The sequence below is a fragment of the Salmo trutta genome, chromosome 5 (assembly GCF_901001165.1).
Source record: "Salmo trutta chromosome 5, fSalTru1.1, whole genome shotgun sequence".
Classification (NCBI taxonomy): domain Eukaryota; kingdom Metazoa; phylum Chordata; class Actinopteri; order Salmoniformes; family Salmonidae; genus Salmo; species Salmo trutta.
The window spans coordinates 24,819,832-24,834,753 of record NC_042961.1 but is presented as its reverse complement, the minus strand read 5'-3'; the positions used below and the strand labels follow the sequence as shown (position 1 = coordinate 24,834,753).

The window sequence follows — 14,922 nt, the reverse complement described above, 5'->3', positions numbered from 1 at the left end:
TGATTTTAAAAAGGCTTGACAGGTGTAAGGCTGGCTTTCACTTGTCCCGTCAATACAGGTAAAAGAAAGGACACTAGCAGATTAAAGGCACTTCATAGGCCTTCTATTGCAACAGCCTTGTGTTGAATCTGATCCTGGATCTGTACTCTTCCCCCTATAGGCCAGCGGAGACGCAGTCATCAGCCGAGTGCCCGACCATAAGGAGGCGCAGGAGACCAGTCTGCAGGACACCACCTCTGTCTACGACCTGCTGAGCATCGGCATGGCCAGGAGGGGGCAGTATGCCATGCTGTCTGAGGTGAGCCTGCACGGGAAACACTGGAGGCTAAAGGGAGGATAGGAGATACTTCAACAGAACTAGCTCTACACTGTGTGAAGGGAAAGCCCTTGCCTGACAACTTTGTACTGCCCCCTGTTGTGTCATATACTTTCAAGCGGGGTTTTGTGCTCTCTCTTTCTCCGTGTCTTTCTCTGTATCCTTTTCTGTCTTTCTCCCCTCTATCTCTCTCACCCTCTCTCTCTCTCTCTCTCTCTTATTCTCTCTGTCTCTCTGGCTTACCCAGTCTTCTCTCTATTTGCATCCAGGTTGGCAGCCATTTTTCTCCAGGTGAATGAGAGTGAGCACTGGCAAACAGGTGAACCCTCTCACGTGTGGGGCCATGCAGGGCGCCACTAGGCTAGCTAACAATAGACGCCGGTTATGTCTGTCTGCCTGGCTAACGTCCTCCCTCTCATAGGTGTCACAGTGTGGGCCGCTAGATAGAACTCTTTCAATTAACCTCAAACCCTTCAACCTCACTCTCCTTCAACAACGTGTGTTGATACGTCTGCCCTGCGAGCTGAAATGCATGTGTGCGTGTGTATGTACGTATGTGTTCTCCAGTGCCTGGAGCGGGCCATGAAGTTCTCGTTTAATGAGTTCCACCTCTGGCACCAGTTGGGCTTGTCACTCATGGCGTGTGGGAAGGTGAGCTCATCTTCTTATCTTTTCACACACACACACACACACACACACACACACACACACACACACACACACACACACACACTTTCTATCCTACTGTAATCTGGCACCGCTACGTGCTCGCAATCATATAGGATCACTCATCCTCTAAATGTTGCTGTGAGATTGCGTGTGCGGTAGCATGACTGAGCGAGCGCTCATTGGGCGATGATGAGTAGTGTGACACAGATAGAACGTTCTGGAATCCTCTGAGTGAAACAGGATAATTGATCTTCTCTTTGCCTGGCTGCCTGCAGGACGAGGTGACTCTGGAGATCAATGGGGAACTCTGGAAATAGGCTGCTCCCTATAAGGATGGGGGGGGGGCTCAGTGTCGTCAGATCCGCTTCTATTTAGGGCCAGCCGTGTGTGTGATAGTGTTAGTAGTGCATTGATGAATGGCCGATATGAGTCCATATCTGTGTTACTCTATATGGACAGTAAATGTGTGTGTGATCTATACTCCTGTTATATCACTAGACTACAGTATGAGAGTGTGTGTGTGTAAGCATGAATATGTGAGTGTGAGTGTCTGTGTTATACAGGGTGTGGGCGCAGTGTCTGTGCTCAAGGAGTGTGCCAGGATGAGACCCGAGGACCCCTCATTGCCCATGTTGGCTGCCAAAGTCTGCATCGGCCAGCTGCACTGGGTGAATGACACACACACACACACACACTTTCTATTTCATGATACATTTACACTACATACCATGCATACCATCCATACAGGAAGTCTGTCACCATCCAGAATAGCTGGACACATTATTACACAGCGACACTCCACACTGACAACGCCCTCCCTTCCCTCCACTGTGGTATCCAGCCCAGTACTGGCTGTCCCGTTGACCCAGGGGGGGGGGGGGGGGGGGGGTAGTGTAGGATTAGAAGACGTGTGATGGCATGGCACATCTGTCAGTACAACAGAGGAGCTAGAGATCAGGGGTGTCTAGAGAGACTAAGGAGCTTACAGCCTTAATCACAATAGGACACTATGGGACCATAGAGCAACGAATGACAATACATCTGGACCCAATAACCGACCATGGAGCCACACGTTTGCGCTGGAGAGTCTGGGAGTCTGGGACTTTTGGGAGTGATTCGAGGACCTTTGACTCCTAGTTGGTTGGAGGGGAGTGACCAATATATACACACGTACAGTGGGGTCCAAAATTATTGGCACCCTCGATAAAGACGAACAAGAAGGACTGTATAAAATAAATAATATTGGGAAATGTTATACCTTTTATACTCATATAATTATTGCTCAGAGAAAGAGATTTTGTTTAACAAGTATTATTATAATTTTTCCACAAAGAGACGGGGCTCAAAATTATTTTACACCCCTGTTTTCAATACCTTTCAGAAGCTCAGCCTGCGAGGCTAATGGCACTGAACCTTTTTCTAAAATGTTTCATGGAACTTTGTTGATAGCATCCGTATTCTGAGAGAGGGATCGAGAGAGAGGAGGAGGATGAAGAGGAGGGAGAGGAGAGCTAGAAAGAGAGAGGGAAGGGCTTATGGTACAGGAGTAAGAGAGGAGAGGGGGGATAGTCTAAGCAGCTGTCCTTTTGTTCTGATGGCACCGTTTCAAAGGCCCCCCCCATACCTTACACTGAGTGACACACTTTTTGCTCAGCCCTGCTCAGCCCTGCTCAGCCACACTCTGACTGCAGCCTGGCGCTGTTTGAGGGGGGACTCATTTGTTAAGCATTAATTGCTATTTGTTAATATCAAACAAATCAGGTAAATACGCCATTTTTCTCTCTCAACTCTATAGTGCGCTGTTCTTCACCTGAATCTACAGAGTCCTCCTCACACTAACCACACACTGCCTTTTAACACTTTTCAATGTCATTCTTCCCACGATGTCATTCTGCCTACCATACAGGCCTTCGGATACGAACTCTCTACACTATACGAATAGAAAAGCTCACTAAACGAGACAAACTGAACATGCCTTTAAACCCTTGAGCTCACAGTTGGTTCCACAGTAAGTACTTCAGCAGACTAGATACTGTACTTCTAGATACCCATACTGCGTCTGACTGTTATCTCTGTGTGTGTGTGAGATAGCTGGAGGAGGCAGAGGCCCTGTCTCAGAGTGTGGTGTCCATGGGAGAGGAGGCTGCGGAGTTTCTGCCCCGTGCGTACCTGACTGTGGGGCTGTGCTGCAGTCTGCAGGCCTCTGACGGTAAGAGACATCGCTACGAGCTGCTGTAGAGGCGGGTTGGGTTTCCCGTAACAAACGGAGTCCCTTGTCCAGATACAGTGAGGAACCGCCACTTACAGAACCCACTGAGCTCGCTTGTCCTGACGATCCATAGTTTTCCTTCCTAATTCCCCGTCCCCATCACTTTTTGCCGTGTCTAATTCAGAGGTAAACTGTGTATGGATGGATCTGAGGTGTTACTCACGAACAGTCAATGGTGCAAAAGACAGTAGAACGGTGCAAAAAAAATACCATGAACCTCATTATAATCTACTATTAGAAAATGCCCACTAAAATGTCTTGTTTTCCACTAATGGATTTGTCCCTCTGTACCTAATCTCTCTCCAGCCACTCTGAAAGCTCAGCGGGATGGGTTTAACAGACGAGCGCTGGAAAATCTGCAAAAGTATGTACCAACCACCAACCTCTCTCTGTCGGTCTAGGTTGGTCTTCACCTGTGTGTTTGTTTCTATAGTTAGCGTGCGCTACAGTTTGTGTGTTTATTCTGCTTTGTCAGTGAGTGTGACCTCTCTTCTGCAGAGCCTATGCACTGGACCCCAATGATGCTAAGATCGCCCTCTACCTGTCGCTCCAGCTGGCTCTTGTACGGCAGGTCAGTCAGCACGGCCACACACGCACTCACCATTAGGGCTCGCCTTAGTGGTTCTCCATCTTGGATCTCCTCTCTAGTCCTTGGGTTTCTGTTCTTCACTGTGAGTGTGTGTGTGTGCAGGTGGCAGCTGCCATGGATCCCCTGCGGGTGGCTCTGTCTCTGCGTCGGGACGACCTGCACTCTCTCCACCTGCTGACCCTGCTGCTCAGCGCCCAGAAACACCACCAACACGCCCTCGAAACCCTCACACTAGCCCTCAGTCAACACCCCGAGAACTTCAAGTAGGACCCCACTCTCTCCTGTATTATCTGTCTGTCTGTCTGTCTGTCTGTCTGTCTGTCTGTCTGTCTGTCTGTCTGTCTGTCTGTCTGTCTGTGTGTGTGTCTGTGTGTGTGTGTGTGTGTGTGTGTGTGTGTGTGTGTGTGTGTGTGTGTGTGTGTGTGTGTGTGTGTGTGTGAGACTAGCGTATGTGTGTGTCACACATACGGGAGCTCTGGACCTTTCTGTGGGGATAGGGTGTCTTACCACGGACGGACACACACACACACACACACACACACACACACACACACTGAAGGCTTTATTTAGACGTGCCAGACCGGGCATCTGCACTGCGCTGCGGAGGCTACCCTCACACACCTTTACCCTTTTCACACTGCCGCACTGACTTTACCATGTAGGTTGGTGTTGCAGTACTCCCTCTCCGTTTGAGAAGCAGAAAATATTATGCATTATAGTCATAAGTCACCATGCAATTGACCCGTCACTCAGTGTTGCCTCTTTCTATTAGAAGAATATGGATATTTGATAGCCACGTGCCATTTATAGTATGTTGCAGTACCATCTCACCTGAGCGTCTGCAATAACCATCTAATACACGTGTTCTTCACAGCACAACCATTTGGGGTCAGTGTTGGTCTCTATGTTCTCAAGAAGAGGCAGAGAGGGATACAGCGAAAATAGATAAGAGATGCATGAGTGGGATATAGAGAAAGGGAACTAAAGAGAGAAGTGCAGAGAAAATCAAACAAGCATTGATATTGTATTTGTGGCTGTATACTGTATCATCTAAAGCGTATATTGTAGCGATCTCTCTACCTCATATACATATGCGCGCACACACACACACACACACACACACACACACACACACATCTTCTCCATAGAGACACTTGACTGCATTGACCCATTTAAGAGCTCTTTGCCAGGCTCAGCCAATCACAGCCCTCCCTGCGCCAGGAATGCCCATCACCCCGGTAACCATGAGGTCATATCGGTGGAGGGAGCAGTCAACATCAGTTGTTTTTCCACTCAGTTGTTATGGAGAAATAGAGAATGGGTATTTTCAGCCCAGGCAGGGACACATACAGTGCATTCGGAAAGTATTCTGACCCCTTGATTTTTTCCATTTTGTTACATTACAGCCATATTCTAAAATTGATTACATTTTTGTTTTTCCTCAATAACCCATAATGACGAAGCAAAAACAGGTGTTTTTCTTGGTGCAAATTTATTAAATAAAATTAAACTGAAATATCACATTTACATAAGTATTCAGACCCTTTACTCAGTACTTTGTTGAAGCACCTTTGGCAGTGATTACAGCCTCGAGTATTCTTGGGTATGACGCTACAAGCTTGGTACACCTGTATTTGGGGAGTTTCTCCCATTCTTCTCTGCCGATCCTCTCAAGCTCTGTCAGGTTGAATGGGGAGCATTGCTGCACAGCTATTTTCAGGTCTCTCTAGAGATGTTAGATCAGGTTCAAGTCCAGGCTCTGGCTGAGCCACCCGAATCCACTCCTGCATTGTCTTGGTTGTGTGCTTAGGGTCGTTGTCCTGTTGGAAGGTGAACCTTCGCCCCAATCCAAGGTCCTGAGCACTCTGGAGCAGGTTTTCATCAAAGATCTCTCTGTACTTTGCTCCATTCATCTTTCCCTCAATCCTGACTAGTCTCCCAGTCCCTGCCACTGAAAAACATCCCCACAGCATGATGCTGCCACCACCGTGCTTCACCTTAGGGATGGTTCTCCCATCTCCACAGAGGAGCTCTGGAGCTCTGTCGGAATGACCATCGGGATTTTGGTCATCTCCCTGACCAAGGCCCTTCTCCCCCGATTGCTCAGTTTGGCTGGGCGGCCAGCTTTAGGAAGGGTCTTGGTGGTTCGAAACTTCTCTCGGAGCTCTACAGACAATTCCTTTGACCTCATGGCTTGGTCTGACATGCACTGTCAACTGTGGGACCTTATATAGACAGGTGCGTGCCTTTCCCAAATTTGTTTTATAAAAATTATGATTATTAAAATATTTTTTTTCACCTTTATTTAACCAGGTAAGCCAGTTGAGAACAAGTTCTCATTTACAACTGCGACCTGGCCAAGATAAAGCAAAGCAGTGCGACACAAACAACAACACAGAGTTACACATGGAATAAACAAACGTACAGTCAATAACACAATAGAAAAGTCTATATACAGTGTGTGCAAATTAAGTAAGATTAGGGAGGTAAGGCAATAAATAGGCCGTAATGGCGAAATAATTACAATTTAGCAAATAAACACTGGAGTGATAGATGTGCAGAAGATGAATGTGCAAGTAGAGATACTGGGGTGCAAAGGAGCAAGATAAATAAATAAATAAATAAATACAGTATGGGGATGAGGTAGATTGGATGGGCTATTTACAGATGGGCTATGTACAGGTGCTGTGATCTGTGAGCTGCTCTGATAGCTGATGCTTAAAGTTTGTGAGGGAGATATGAGTCTCCAGCTTCAGTGATTTTTGCAATTCGTTCCAGTCATTGGCAGCAGAGAACTGGAAGTAAAGGCGGCCAAATGAGGAATTGGCTTTTGGGGTGACCAGTGAAATATACCTGCTGGAGCAAGTGCTACATGGGGGCGCTGCTATGGTGACCAGTGAGCTGAGATAAGGCGGGGCTTTACCTAGCAAAGACTTATAGATGACCTGGAGCCAGTGGGTTTGGCAACGAATATGAAGCGAGGGCCAGCCAATGAGAGCATACAGGTCGCAGTGGTGGGTAGTATAGGGGGCTTTGGTGACGAAACGGATGGCACTGGGATAGACTGCATCCAAATCATGTCCAATCAATTGAATTTACCACAAGTAGACTCCAATCAAGTTGTAGAAACATCTTAAGGATGATCAATGGAAACAGGCTGCACCTGAGCTCAATTTCGAGTCTCATAGTAAAGGGTCTGAATACTTATGTAAATAAGGTATTTTTGTGTTTCATTTTTTATAAATTTGCAAAAATTTCTAAAAACCTGTTTTCGCTTTGTCATTATGGGGTGTTGTGTGAAGACAAATGTAATCCATTTTAGAATAAGGCTGTAACGTAACAAAATGTTTTTAAAACAGTCAAGTTGTCTGAATACTTTTCCCAACGCGTTGTATGTGTGTAGAAATGATGCTAAAGATGATTTGGTTTGAGCAGGTTGTGTGAGGGTTTGTGCATGCGAGGTGGCACTAGTCATAGAATCTCTGCACCACTGTAGCACAGACACTGAATCCATGTGGTTTCTCTCTGTTTCTGTCTTTCTTTTTCTCCTAACAGACAGCTTTTACACTACGATACATGTACATTCAAAATAATATGCCCGCATACACTTATTACTGTAGTGTAAACACGCAGATCTCGATTCATTTCTCACATCTCGTACGCCACGTCCGTAGGTAGCCTCTAAACACAAACGTCTATTCAAGCCACATGGTGCCACAGTACATTTATTAATAGCAGACAGGAATTGGGTGAAACAGTTGACATGTGTGGACATTTTTCTTATATTTCAGACATTTTATTGAGCTTTTACCTTAAAATGCAGTAATAGCCTGTTGAATTCTTTTTTTATCTTTCTGTCTATGTTTGAAATTTTTATCAGCCAGTAAACAGGCGAGCATTTCCAATCTAAATGGAATTCTATCTAGCACAGTGAGAGAGCTGTGGAAAGGGAGAGGGGGAAGGGAGGAGAGAGAGAGAGAGTAGTCTCACAGTTTGTTCTAAAGAGAATGATTAATCCCATCCTTTGATTCTGCATTCATCTTGCAGGATGTTACAGTTTGTGTGCGTGCGCGCGTGCGTGTGTGCGTGCGTGTGTGCGCGCGTGCGTGCGTGAGTACTTGCACAGACACACACACACACACACACACACCCAGGAGGAAGCCCACTAACACACGGCATATCACTCCACTACTAAACGCTGCTCGGCACGGGGGCTAATAGGAAACCCTCAGCCCCAACTGGCCCCGCTGACAGGCGTATCCTTAACATCACGTCCCTCAGCAGCAGTTGTCATCCTCATGTCAGATGATCCAGTAAGCATCTCTCCTCCCTCCATCCCCCCATCCCTCCCTCCATCCCCCAGCCCGTCCGCCCACCCGTGACCAAGTAACGAGCCACATTTCACCGGTAGTTTTTCCCCCGACGAAGGCCGTCTCGCTGCGCTATTGATCGCTAGTGCTGTCTGGCAGCCAGAGATGAGGAGAGGGAGGAATAATTGGAAGAGGCTTCAGTTGGGGGAGCAGGCAGGCAGGGGAACAGGAAGATAGACAGGAATGGAGAGAGACAGGCGTACAGGCAAGCAGATAGCCAGAGAGGTAGACAGGCAGGCAGTTAGGCATGCAGAAAGACAGCAAGCGGAGGCAGACGAGCGTCTCTCGCTCTCTCACACTGTTGAAAGAGGGCCCTGACTCTCTCTCTCTCTCTCTGTCTCTCTCTCTTTCTTTTCCCATTACATACTCGACCTCTCTCCCTCTACCACACACAGAGCAGATGACTAGCCCCCACTGTACGTGTGTGGAGCCATTGGAAAAGCTGGGGGAGCATCTGTATTTGTCCAGTCTATTTGTCTATTGGTGGACATTGGCCATTGAAACAGGTCTTCCTCCTCACCCATCTGTCGGAGAACAGAAGACCAAAGCTCTATAAACATACATTGATAAACATGATTATCCTATATGATAGTATTATTAGGTCCTGGTTGATGTGTCAACAGTATGTGCTGACCTAGCAAACACAGCAATGTTGTGTCAACATTGAGCCTATATTGTGGGGTGGTTGTGTGTGTTTGCTGATGTGTTGAGTGTGGGGGTTCGAACCGGTTCAGGAATTAGAACCGAAAACTGGAAAATCTAAAAAATAATCAGATCTGGGAATGAAAGTGATCTAAACTGTTCCGGAACAGAACTGTTATTTTAAAAGCAAGCGAACCGGTTAATAACGTTATTTTACGTTCTGGGCATTTTTTTCAGTCCCACAAAAAAACGCAACTAGCCCTCACTTTGTCACTCAGAAACGTATTCTAGTGTCTGCCAGCCAGCTGAAAATCTTTGCCAGTGTGTATGTAGGCTACCTGCCCCTCCCCCTCTGAAGCATAGCTGTAGCCTACTGACGTTACAAACGTGATTCAGAAATTAGGGAGAGATTTTTAATTAGAGAAGAATGCATGGATACATTTTTTCAATGCTAGTTACAGATACTCAGTGGTGGAAAAAGTACCTAATTGTCATACTTGAGTAAAAGTAAAGGTACCTTTAATAGAAAGTTACTCAAGCAAAAGTGAAAGGCAGCGAGTAAAATACTACTTGAGTAAAAGTCTAAAAGTATTTGGTTTTAAATATACTTAACTATTAAAAGTAAATGTAATTGCTAAAATATACTTTAGTATCAAAAGTAAAAGTATAAATCATTTAAAAGTCCTTATATTAAGCAAAGCAGATGTCACCATTTACTTGTTTTATTTTTTTACGGATAGCCAGGGGCACACTCCAACACTCAGACATCATTTACAAAAGATCCATGTGTTTAGTGATTCCGCCAGGCCAGAGGCAGTAGGGATGACCACATGTCCTCTTGATAAGTGCTTGAATTTGACAATTTTCCTGTCCTGCTAAGCATTCAAAGTGTAACAAGTACTTTGGTTGTCAGGGAAAATGTAAAAAGTACAATATTTTCTTCAGTAATGTAGTGACAAAAGTAAAAGTTGTCAAAAATATAAATAGTAAAGTACAGATACCCCAAAAACTACTTAAGTAGTAGTTTAAAGTATTTTTACCCAAGTACTTTACACAACTGAAGATACTATATTTATCACGTTTCACATTGGATTTATTAACTACAAAAAAGTAAGACGCATTTTTTATTCTGCTGCCGCTCTGCACACACAAGCTTGTTAGCTAGCTAGCTAGCTCTGGTCCAACCAAATCTCTGACGTTCGAAGTTCCTCCATAGAAGCCGGTCCTCCGTAGGTATAATTCTGTGGGCCTAATTCAGATAATGCATGTCATAATAAGATGCCCAGCGCTTCGGCCGAGCCTTGTCTGTCCATCGCGCATGTAAACAACTATTGCTTGCTCGTTCCATAGCAGGCTGCTCTATCCGCACTGATTGGTGAAGTAATTTAATGTCGAGCTAATGTAAAAAAAATTATTTAAAAAATAATTGATTTCAGAAGTTTAAAAAGGAACAGAAAGGAACGATATAAACCTGTACTTTCCAACCGGTTCAGAACTTTATTTTGCAATGATGGTTCTGTTCAGAACGAAACGATTGGAAATAATTTTGGTTCCAACCCCTGTTTGAGTGTATGGTACAGCACACGAATGTGTGTATCAATGTGTTAAGTGCTAATGGTGTACTAATATTGTTGTGTTAATGTGCTCCTTGTCACTCAGCCTGCTGATCACTAAGGTGAAGCTGGAGGAGGCTCTGTATGGGCCAGGTATAGCACTCCAGACCTGCCAAGACATGCTGCAGCTATGGCAGAGGCGCTATGACTTCACACGCACCAGGTACGTGAATGTTTCCGCGGCTTTTGTGGCGCGATGGGTAACGTTGCTTCATGGGGTGTCAGTTGTTGATGTGTGCAAGGGTCCCTGGTTCGAGCCCGGGTTGGGGCGAAGAGAGGGACGGAACCTACACTGTTACATCTGTATAATGTCTGCTGCTGTGTGCTCAGCGGGAGCTTTATAAAATGCTGTGTATTGATTAGCTGTCATGTGGTGTTGCAGTGAGGGGGATGACAGCAGCAGTATCCACCCACCAGAGCCACTTCCACTCAGCCACAAACCCAGCGGTCTCCACCTCACCCTGCCAGACTTTCAGGACCCTGAGACTGGTGTGTATACTGTACACATCCTCTTGGGAGTGTACTGATGTTTATTTAACCTTGTTTCTTTGAGAATAAAAGCTATTTTGCAAGAGAGACCAGTATTTGTATCTTTATAAAATATGATCTGCTGTTTGTAAATTAGGGGTTTTCGTGCATATGTACTGATTGAGAATGAGAACTGTTCCCGGACCAGATTGCGTGTGTATGAGGATATATATATATATATATATATATATATATATATATATATATATATATATATATATATATATATATATATAATCTCATATCATCATTTGTATTTTCTGTATGTGTGCTGAGTCTCCACTTTTCCTGGATCAGGCTCTGTGTGTATGTGTACTGACTGAGTATCAGTTCTTCCTGGATCAAGTTTACTGTGTATGATAGTGTATAATGTTGTGTGTGTGCTGATTGTCAGCTCTCTCTGGGTCAGGTTCTCAGAGTGGTCCGTCCCTCGCTGCGTCTCGTCTGGAGCAGGCCACTTCAGAGGTGTCAGCCATCAGCTCCGCCCACAGACAGGGTCCCGCCTACATCTGGACCACCCTGGAGCACATCTGGCTGCAAGCAGGTACAGGAGGGAGGGGGACTACACTACTATCTAGTCTACTACACTCGAGTGTACACTGGAGTCGGCTAGGACAAGTGTGTGCTTCTTACCCACTGAAATTAGCTTATTTATTTTTGTTCACCTTTATTTAACCAGGTAGGCTAGTTGAGAACAAGTTCTCATTTACAACTACGACCTGGCCAAGATAAAGCATAGCAATTCGACACATACAACAACACAGAGTTACACATGGAATAAACAAAACATACAGTCAATAATACAGTAGAACAAAAGAAAACAAAAAGTCTATATACAGTGAGTGCAAATGAGGTAAGATAAGGGAGTTAAGGCAATAAATAGGCCATGGTGGCGAAGTATGGTAGATGTGCAGAAGATGAATGTGCAAGTAGAGATACTGGGGTGCAAATGAGCAAGATAAATAAATAAATAAATAAATAAATAAATACAGTATGGGGATGAGGTAGGTAGATAGATGGGCTGTTTACAGATGGGCTATGTACAGGTGCAGTGATCTGTGAGCTGCTCTGACAGCTGGTGCTTAAAGCTAGTGAGGGAGATACAGGAGGGAGTGTAGACTCTACCACCGAAGTGTACACTCTAGTGCTGGAGGTACTAGTGTACACTCCACTGGAGTTAGCTAGAGGGTATCCTACCCTATGATTGTGACCTGAGCAGAGAGAAAGTCCACCATTATTACATTGGATGAGTTCGGGGTCGAGTCCACCGTTTAGGATTTTAACCTTTAGACTGAACCTTTACATTTTTTTCACTGCAAAACCCGCGGAACTCTCCAGATTACATCACATCAGATACACATATACTGTATCCAGTGGCGGCTGGTGTCGTAGGTAACGTAGGTACACGGGTCGAGAGATTAATCGGAGTAATCAAGGTGACACAGTGACACGTTCTTACACAGTCTTGCCTCCTTCTAGCTGATCTGCGGTGTGTAATCATTAGTCCAAACAGTTATTGGATATATTCAGGTAGGTCCCTCGCCATTTTTTGTTCCGTTTGCTTCCGTTTAAGAAACGTTTTGCAGCAGGATCGGCAGAATGAATGAATACCCCCCCGATCACCCGAACACACAGTTCACTTTTAAAGCAGCCACGTACATAACTGCTAACCGCTACACAGTCTACATCGTTGTTACCATATTAACGCTATAGTCAACAAACTACATAGAACTAACGCATTTGGAAACCCACAATCCAATCCATGTGTACAATCACGCAATACAGACAGTGTACAGTAAGCAGTTTAGCAGTTACACTGGCGGGCCCCGGTAGCAATAAACGAATAAAACGGAACGCTTACCTTGACTTGGAAGAGTTGCAGTGTTAGATAGCCATAGCCAGCTAGCTAACATAAATAGCAATATTCTCTGTATTAGCTAAGTGACAGGTAAACTAAGAAGAAAAATACTACAAATATAGCTAGCTCTCTCTGCTGCTGCTTCTCCTTAATTTTTGAAGAAATGAATTTGTCTTCCTCCGAGTCAACTACTCACCACATGTTATGCACGGCGGGGCTAGCTAGCAGTAGCTTTTGCTTTCAGTACTAGATTAATTCTCTGATCCTTTGATTGGATGGACAAGATGTTAGTTCATACTGCAAGAGCTCTGATAGGTGGGTGGGCGTCCTCCGGAAGTCGTCATAACTGTGTAAGTCTTTTGAAAGGGGGTAAGAACCATGGTGCTACCCTAGAGGGTGCGTTGAGGCTACTGTAGACCTTCATTGCAAAACAGTGTTTTAATCAGTTATTTGGTGACGTGACTATATTTAGGATAGTTTTATCTAAAAAGGATCAAATGTATATATATTTTTTTTATTTACTGAGTAGGAGAGTCCTTGTCTTCCTCCTATGAGGAGCCTCCACTTACTGTAACTTCCTGCCTAAAATCTCGCATCATGATTGGTCAAATAGTCAGGCAGCACAAACACACACACAGCACTGCTCCTCTCCTCAGGGCAGGATACAGGAAACAATCAGCATGACCTGGCTCCATACTGGCTCCGTATACACACACACGCACAGGCACAGGCACACACACGGGCACGCATGTATGCGTGTGCGCACACACACAGCCACTATGAATGATTCGTTCATATTATTGGTGTTGTTCATTTTGGTGAGAGTCCAGGTGAGGAATATGAAAAATAGTTTATATAACAGGGGATAATGCTTTGAATAACTATTCTTTCCCCAAATTAAAATAGGGATCCTAAATAGCCTTTTTTTTATCTTTCTGACTAATGTTATATGAGTGTATAATAGCGTGCACACAAAGCTCCCATCTAGCTCCCATCTGTGCCCACTTCAAAAAACAGATAAACAAACATTTATTCAATCTGTCTCTCACACACACAGACACATAGACACATGGGTATGCGTCCACAGACACACACACTTTACTGGGCTAGCGCACATACAGTGCCTTTGGAAAGTATTCATACCCCTCGACTTATTCCACATTTTGTTGTGTTACATCCTGAATTCAAAATGGATTAAATATTATTTTTTTTTCGCCCATCTACACACAATACCCCATAATGATGGTGAAAACATGTTTAGAGACATTTTTGCGAATGTATTGAAAAATTGAATACAGAATCATCTCATTTACATAAGTATTCACACCCCTGAGTCAACACTTTGTAGAAGCACATTTGCCAGCGATTACAGCTCTGAGTCTTTCTAGGTAACTCACATCTGGATAATGCAACATTTGCCCATTTATTATTTTCAAAATTCTTCAAGCTCTGTCAAATTGGTTGTTGGTCATTGCTAGACAACCATTTTCAGGTCTTGCCATAGATTTTTTTAATTTAAGTAGATTTAAGTAAAAATTAACTCGGCCACTCAGGAACAGTCACTGTCTTCTTGGTAAGTAACTCCAGTGTAGATTTGGCCTTGTGTTTTAGGTTATTGTCCTGCTGAAAGGTCAATTCATCTCCCAGTGTCTGGACGAAAGCAGATTGAAGCAGGTTTTCCTCTAGGATTTTTCCTCTGCTTAGCTCCATTCTGTTTCTTTTTTATCCTGAAAAACTCTCCAGTCCTTAACTATTACAAGCATATCCATAACATTATATCCATAACACTACAAATACCTAGGTGTCTGGTTGGACTGTAAATTCTCCTTCCAGACCCACATTAAGTATCTCCAATCCAAAATTAAATCTAGATTCGGCTTCCTATTTCGCAACAAAGCATCCTTCACTCATGCTGCTTAACATTCCCTCGTAAAACTGACCATCCTACCGATCCTCGACTTCGGCGATGTCATTTACAAAATAGCCTCCAACACTCTACTCAACAAATTGGATGCAGTCTATCACAGTGCCATCCGTTTTGTCACCAAAGCCCCATATACCACCCACC

The 14,922-nt window shown here is 44.5% G+C and overlaps 1 protein-coding gene across 3 annotated transcripts in view; it reads left to right on the top strand.

Annotated features, from left to right (window-relative positions):
* ttc7a (tetratricopeptide repeat domain 7A) overlaps window positions 1-14,922 on the top strand; it is a 42,097-nt gene that overhangs the window by 9,365 nt on the left and 17,810 nt on the right. For all 3 annotated transcript variants that reach the window (XM_029753093.1, XM_029753091.1, XM_029753092.1), the window contains 10 exons: window positions 161-298; window positions 884-967; window positions 1,549-1,653; window positions 3,077-3,194; window positions 3,561-3,618; window positions 3,753-3,825; window positions 3,946-4,106; window positions 10,515-10,631; window positions 10,851-10,957; window positions 11,406-11,540. In XM_029753093.1, the coding sequence (XP_029608953.1) occupies window positions 161-298; window positions 884-967; window positions 1,549-1,653; window positions 3,077-3,194; window positions 3,561-3,618; window positions 3,753-3,825; window positions 3,946-4,106; window positions 10,515-10,631; window positions 10,851-10,957; window positions 11,406-11,540 (1,096 nt within the window). The remainder of the gene's footprint in view (window positions 1-160; window positions 299-883; window positions 968-1,548; window positions 1,654-3,076; window positions 3,195-3,560; window positions 3,619-3,752; window positions 3,826-3,945; window positions 4,107-10,514; window positions 10,632-10,850; window positions 10,958-11,405; window positions 11,541-14,922) is intronic.